Here is a 7500-nt window from a genome sequence, read left to right on the forward strand (position 1 = left end):
CTATTTCACCTATCTACAGCTAGAGGAGACCATGATAAGCCCTATTTCACCTATCTACAGCCAGGGTACACCGTGATAAGAACTATTTCAACAAACGGTGGCGTATCCCTTTAACAAAAACAGACATTTTAAATCGCACAACGAGGGAGCTGCAGCTCTAACTATGCCTCCATCACTCAGTTGGTCTGTGTTATTGTGTCATTTTGGGGTGTTTTAAAAAAAACAAACGCTCAGGGCTTGTTTTGCATTTCTTTAACCCAATCACACGACGGCGGCTCTCCCACCAATCGGCCAGAGAGGAAAAGCCCTAAACATATGCTTTATAAATCTTTACCATGGTTCCCTGAAAGAACTGAGCAGGCCTGCCTCGTAGCACCGTCCAAACTGACCACGTCAGGCTAGGATTTGACTGGTTGTAGGTCTATCTGTTGCTCTGATTGGTTGTAGGTCTATCTGTTGCTCTGATTGGTTGTAGGTCTATCTGTTGCTCTGATCGGTTGTAGGTCTATCTATTGCTCTGATTGGTTGTAGGTCTATCCGTTGCTCTGATTGGTTGTAGGTCTATCTGTTGTTCTGATTGGTTGTAGGTCTATATATCTGTTGCTCTGATTGGTTGTAGGTCTATATATCTGTTGCTCTGACTGGTTGTAGGTCTATCTGTTGTTCTGATTGGTTGTAGGTCTATCTGTTGTTCTGATTGGTTGTAGGTCTATGTATCTGTTGCTCTGATTGGTTGTAGGTCTATCTGTTGCTCTGACTTGTTGTAGGTCTATATATCTGTTGCTCTGATTGGTTGTAGGTCTATATATCTGTTGCTCTGACTGGTTGTAGGTCTATATATCTGTTGCTCTGACTGGTTGTAGGTCTATATATCTGTTGCTCTGACTGGTTGTAGGTCTATATATCTGTTGCTCTGACTGGTTGTAGGTCTATATATCTGTTGCTCTGACTGGTTGTAGGTCTATCTGTTGCTCTGATTGGTTGTAGGTCTATCTGTTGCTCTGATCGGTTGTAGGTCTATCTATTGCTCTGATTGGTTGTAGGTCTATCCGTTGCTCTGATTGGTTGTAGGTCTATCTGTTGTTCTGATTGGTTGTAGGTCTATATATCTGTTGCTCTGATTGGTTGTAGGTCTATATATCTGTTGCTCTGACTGGTTGTAGGTCTATCTGTTGTTCTGATTGGTTGTAGGTCTATCTGTTGTTCTGATTGGTTGTAGGTCTATGTATCTGTTGCTCTGATTGGTTGTAGGTCTATCTGTTGCTCTGACTTGTTGTAGGTCTATATATCTGTTGCTCTGATTGGTTGTAGGTCTATATATCTGTTGCTCTGACTGGTTGTAGGTCTATATATCTGTTGCTCTGACTGGTTGTAGGTCTATATATCTGTTGCTCTGACTGGTTGTAGGTCTATATATCTGTTGCTCTGACTGGTTGTAGGTCTATATATCTGTTGCTCTGACTGGTTGTAGGTCTATATATCTGTTGCTCTGACTGGTTGTAGGTCTATATATCTGTTGCTCTGACTGGTTGTAGATCTATATATCTGTTGCTCTGACTGGTTGTAGATCTATATATCTGTTGCTCTGACTGGTTGTAGGTCTATATATCTGTTGCTCTGACTGGTTGTAGGTCTATATATCTGTTGCTCTGACTGGTTGTAGGTCTATATATCTGTTGCTCTGACTGGTTGTAGGTCTATATATCTGTTGCTCTGATTGGTTGTAGGTCTATATATCTGTTGCTCTGACTGGTTGTAGGTCTATCCAATTTAGTGCAGAGGCATTTTTTCTTTTCTGGTTGGGTTAAAACACGCCCCATGATCTCAGCCCAGTGGAGCAGCATCAGACTCCTATTCCGACTAGAACTAGAATCTGAGTCTGACCACGTCCGGCTAGGGTCCAGTCCCACAACAACACAAACTGACTGAGGGATGGAGGCAGCCGTAGAGCAGCAGCTCCCCCGTGTTGTGCGAGCTAAAGGAACGCCCTCGGTGGGGCAATTGTACCTACGGCAAAATTATGAACAAATCTTTTCCCCGACCCCTAACGTCAGAATTTCCACTGTATTACTAATACATACTTTGATAATAGATGCAGAAATTACAATGTGACGTTTCAAATTCAGTGTCACATTTTATTGTGCACTTTTGAAGATGCAACATAGAAGGTAAACCGACGGCACCATCGCTGTCACGACAGCACAAATATTAAATATTAGGGGCACGGGCCAATAAAATTCCACTAGACAGGGTTCATACGCATTTTAACCGATACTTTTCGGCAAATTTCCATGACTATGTGTTCCTGAAAATGTCAGTCGACATTCTCCAATAAGAATACTAATCAGTGTTAAAGTTGACCCTCAGAGGTTTAACTATAAATGAATGATAATGTCTGTGGACCATAGTGGGATTCATCTTATCTCTCCCCGAATACAACGCTGAGGTTAAGACGACGTGAAAATACATTTATTAATCACATATTATTATGCTGTGATTATGTGACTTTTCCAAAACCTTTTCTGGGTCTTCTTATGTTTCCAAAACCTTTCCAGGCCTGGATTTTGCATTTTTCAAATTTTTCATTTTCCAGGTTTTTTTCAAAACGTATGAACCCCGACTAGAACAAGTAGGCCTAAACAACTTGTGCCTTTACTCGCTCCCCCAAATTTACTGTCGCACACACTCAAATTTTGGTCGAAGTGTGGAGCTTTTCTTACTTGATCTCGTTGAAGACCTGCAGCAGCAGCTCCTTGGTGGCTCCGTCCTCCTCGGCGTTCCCCGTGTACAAGTTGACAAACGCTCGCTCGAAGTAGGGCGCCACCTTGTAGAGCGCCCGCAGCTCGATGAGGTACAGGAAGTAGAGGTTCTTCAGCCGCCGCGTGCCCTCGCCCTTCGTCTCCGCCGTGTCGAAGCGCTGCCGGAACTCCTGGGGGTTCGGACCCCACACAGAGCGGCCCCAGCCCTCTGAGGAGACAAGACACCGACAACACCAACGGTTTTACCACCAGGGCAGCTCCCGCTTAGCCGATCGGTCGACCAAACGAGACCTGTAGGTGGCGGAGTAACGAGACCTGTGGGTGGGCAGTGTAACGAGACCTGTAGGTGGAGACCTGTAGGTGGAGACCTGTAGGTGGGCAGTGTAACAAGACCTGTAGGTGGAGACCTGTAGGTGGGCAGTGTAACAAGACCTGTAGGTGGCGGTGTAACGAGACCTGTAGGTGGCGGAGTAACGAGACCTGTAAGTGGAGACCTGTAGGTGGAGGTGTAACGAGACCTGTAGGTGGCGGAGTAATGAGACCTGTAGGTGGAGGTGTAACGAGACCTGTAGGTGGAGGAGTAATGAGACCTGTAGGTGACAGTGTAACGAGACCTGTAGGTGGCGGAGTAACGAGACCTGAAGGTGGCGGAGACCTGAAGGTGGCGGAGACCTGTAGGTGGCGGTGTAACGAGACCTGTAGGTGGAGGTGTAAGGAGACCTGTAGGTGGTGGTGTAACGAGACCTGAAGGTGGGCAGTGTAAGGAGACCTGTAGGTGGCGGAGTAACGAGACCTGTAGGTGGGCAGTGTAACGAGACCTGTAGGTGGCGGAGTAACGAGACCTGTAGGTGGCGGAGTAACGAGACCTGAAGGTGGGCAGTGTAACGAGACCTGTAGGTGGAGACCTGTAGGTAGTGGTGTAACGAGACCTGTAGGTGGCGGAGTAACAAGACCTGTAGGTGGAGACCTGTAGGTGGGCAGTGTAACAAGACCTGTAGGTGGCGGTGTAACGAGACCTGTAGGTGGCGGAGTAACGAGACCTGTAAGTGGAGACCTGTAGGTGGAGGTGTAACGAGACCTGTAGGTGGCGGAGTAACGAGACCTGTAGGTGGAGGTGTAACGAGACCTGTAGGTGGAGGAGTAATGAGACCTGTAGGTGACAGTGTAACGAGACCTGTAGGTGGCGGAGTAACGAGACCTGAAGGTGGCGGAGACCTGAAGGTGGCGGAGACCTGTAGGTGGCGGTGTAACGAGACCTGTAGGTGGAGGTGTAAGGAGACCTGTAGGTGGTGGTGTAACGAGACCTGAAGGTGGGCAGTGTAAGGAGACCTGTAGGTGGCGGAGTAACGAGACCTGTAGGTGGGCAGTGTAACGAGACCTGTAGGTGGCGGAGTAACGAGACCTGAAGGTGGGCAGTGTAACGAGACCTGTAGGTGGCGGAGTAACGAGACCTGTAGGTGGCGGAGTAACGAGACCTGTAGGTGGGCAGTGTAACGAGACCTGTAGGTGGCGGAGTAACGAGACCTGAAGGTGGGCAGTGTAACGAGACCTGTAGGTGGAGACCTGTAGGTAGTGGTGTAACGAGACCTGTAGGTGGCGGAGTAACGAGACCTGAAGGTGGGCAGTGTAACGAGACCTGTAGGTGGCGGAGTAACGAGACCTGTAGGTGGCGGAGTAACGAGACCTGAAGGTGGGCAGTGTAACGAGACCTGTAGGTGGCGGAGTAACGAGACCTGTAGGTGGCGGAGAAACGAGACCTGAAGGTGGGCAGTGTAACGAGACCTGTAGGTGGCGGAGTAACGAGACCTGTAGGTGGCGGAGTAACGAGACCTGTAGGTGGCGGTGTAACGAGACCTGTAGGTGGCGGAGTAACGAGAAGCTCAAGCCCACGTTTGCCAATCAGAATCCAGAAAATAGCAACAACAGCAACCAATCACTTCGTCTTTCTCTCTCTCGGGAAAACCTCAGTTTGTCTCAGTTTACGTGCAAACGAAGATCTCAAAAATCTCCACTCTGGCCGGAGTTTTTAGAAAGACTCGGTTTCAGAGGAGAATTCTCCGTTTGCGTGTAAACAAAAGGCCACAAATGAAGGGACATTGTAACATTGTAAAAATAACCATGTATGTGTAAACAGATTCTTCAAAGTAGCCACCCTTTGCTTTTTATTAATAAGGGAACACTTCCACTAATTAACCCTGACAAAGCACACCTGTGAAGGTAAAACCATTTCAGGTGACTACCTCATGAAGCTCATTGAGAGAACACCAAGGGTTTGCAGAGTTATCAAAAAAAAAAAGGGTGGCTACTTTGAAGAATCTAAAATATAAGACATGTTTTCAGTTATTTCACACTTTTTGTTAAGTACATAATTCCATATGTGTTCATTCATAGTTTTGATGCCTTCAGTGAGAATCTACAATGTAAATAGTCATGGAAATAAAAAGGAAACGCATTGAATGAGAAGGTGGGTCCAGACTTTTGGCCTGTGCTGTATTTCATAAAAATACCCATCAGGGAATGTTAACAGGGTTGTCGCTCTCTAAATGTTCACCCCTCTCTGTCTCTCTCTCTCAGTCTCTCTCTCAGTCTCTCTGTCTCTCTCTCTCAGTCTCAGTCTCTCTCAGTCTCAGTCTCTCTCTCTCAGTCTCTCTCAGTCTCAGTCTCTCTCAGTCTCAGTCTCTCTCTCTCTCTCAGTCCTTCTCTCAGTCTCTCTCTCAGTCTCTCTCTCTCTCAGTCTCTCTCTCAGTCTCAGTCTCTCAGTCTCTCTCTCTCTCTCTCAGTCTCTCTCTCTCTCAGTCTCTCTCTCTCTCTCAGTCTCTCTCTCTCTCTCTCTCAGTCTCTCTCAGTCTCTCTCAGTCTCTCTCTCTCTCTCAGTCTCTCTCTCTCTCTCTCTCAGTCTCTCTCTCTCTCTCTCTCTCTCTCTCTCTCTCTCTCTCTCTCTCTCTCTCTCTCTCTCTCTCTCTCTCTCAGTCTCTCTCTCTCTCAGTCTCTCTCTCTCAGTCTCTCTCTCTCTCTCTCTCTCTCAGTCTCAGTCTCTCTCTCTCTCTCTCTCTCTCTCTCAGTCTCTCTCTCAGTCTCAGTCTCTCTCTCTCTCTCTCTCTCTCAGTCTCTCTCTCAGTCTCAGTCTCTCTCTCAGTCTCTCTCTCAGTCTCTCTCTCTCTCTCTCAGTCTCTCTCTCTCTCTGTCTCTCTCTCAGTCTCTCTCTCTCTCAGTCTCAGTCTCTCTCTCAGTCTCAGTCTCTCTCTCAGTCTCTCTCTCTCTCTCAGTCTCTCTCTCAGTCTCTCTCTCTCTCTCTCTCTCTCTCTCTCTCTCTCTCTCAGTCTCTCTCTCTCTCAGTCTCTCTCTCAGTCTCAGTCTCTCTCTCAGTCTCTCTCTCAGTCTCTCTCTCTCTCTCTCTCTCTCTCAGTCTCTCTCTCTCTCTCTCTCTCTCTCTCGTCTCTCTCTCAGTCTCAGTCTCTCTCTCTCTCTCTCAGTCTCTCTCTCTCGGTCTCTCTCAGTCTCTCTCTCAGTCTCTCTCTCAGTCTCTCTCTCTCTCAGTCTCTCTCTCAGTCTCTCTCTCAGTCTCTCTCTCAGTCTCAGTCTCAGTCTCTCTCTCTCTCTCTCAGTCTCAGTCTCTCAGTCTCTCTCTCAGTCTCTCTCTCAGTCTCTCTCTCAGTCTCAGTCTCTCTCTCGTCTCTCTCTCTCTCAGTCTCTCTCTCTCTCTCTCTCTCAGTCTCTCTCTCTCTCTCTCTCTCTCTCTCTCTCAGTCTCTCTCTCAGTCTCAGTCTCTCTCTCTCTCTCAGTCTCTCTCTCAGTCTCAGTCTCTCTCTCTCTCAGTCTCAGTCTCTCTCTCTCTCTCTCTCTCTCTCTCAGTCTCTCTCTCAGTCTCTCTCTCTCAGTCTCTCTCTGTCTCTCTCTCTCTCTCTCTCTCTCAGTCTCTCTCTCTCTCTCTCTCAGTCTCTCTCTCTCTCTCTCTCAGTCTCTCTCTCTCTCTCTCTCTCTCTCTCTCTCAGTCTCTCTCTCAGTCTCAGTCTCTCTCTCTCTCTCTCTCTCTCTCTCTCTCTCTCTCTCTCTCTCTCTCTCAGTCTCTCTCTCAGTCTCTCTCTCTCTCTCTCAGTCTCTCTCTCTCTCTCTCTCTCTCTCTCTCAGTCTCAGTCTCTCTCTCTCTCTCTCAGTCTCTCTCTCTCTCTCTCTCAGTCTCTCTCTCTCTCTCTCTCTCTCTCTCTCTCTCTCTCAGTCTCAGTCTCTCTCTCAGTCTCAGTCTCTCTCTCTCTCTCTCAGTCTCTCTCTCTCAGTCTCTCTCTCAGTCTCAGTCTCTCTCTCAGTCTCTCTCTCAGTCTCAGTCTCTCTCTCAGTCTCTCTCTCAGTCTCTCTCTCTCTCTCTCAGTCTCTCTCTCTCTCTCTCTCAGTCTCTCTCTCAGTCTCAGTCTCTCTCTCAGTCTCTCTCTCTCTCTCAGTCTCTCTCTCTCTCTCTCAGTCTCTCTCAGTCTCTCTCTCTCTCTCTCAGTCTCAGTCTCTCTCTCTCTCTCTCAGTCTCTCTCTCTCTCTCTCTCTCTCTCTCTCTCTCTCTCTCTCTCTCTCAGTCTCTCTCTCTCTCTCTCTCTCTCTCAGTCTCTCTCTCTCTCTCTCTCAGTCTCTCTCTCTCTCTCTCAGTCTCTCTCTCTCTCTCTCTCTCTCTCAGTCTCTCTCTCTCTCTCAGTCTCTCTCTGTCTCTCTCTCAGTCTCAGTCTCTCTCTCTCTCTCAGTCTCAGTCTCTCTCTCA

The 7500-nt window shown here is 47.8% G+C and overlaps 1 protein-coding gene across 2 annotated transcripts in view; it reads right to left on the reverse strand.

Moving 5' to 3' along the window:
• Positions 1 to 7500, reverse strand: part of ero1b (endoplasmic reticulum oxidoreductase 1 beta) — a 56929-nt gene that overhangs the window by 12251 nt on the left and 37178 nt on the right. For both annotated transcript variants that reach the window (XM_028593211.1, XM_028593220.1), the window contains exon 12: positions 2721 to 2967. In XM_028593211.1, the coding sequence (XP_028449012.1) occupies positions 2721 to 2967 (247 nt within the window). The remainder of the gene's footprint in view (positions 1 to 2720; positions 2968 to 7500) is intronic.

Source organism: Perca flavescens, chromosome 2 (assembly GCF_004354835.1).
Source record: "Perca flavescens isolate YP-PL-M2 chromosome 2, PFLA_1.0, whole genome shotgun sequence".
NCBI classification, from domain to species: domain Eukaryota; kingdom Metazoa; phylum Chordata; class Actinopteri; order Perciformes; family Percidae; genus Perca; species Perca flavescens.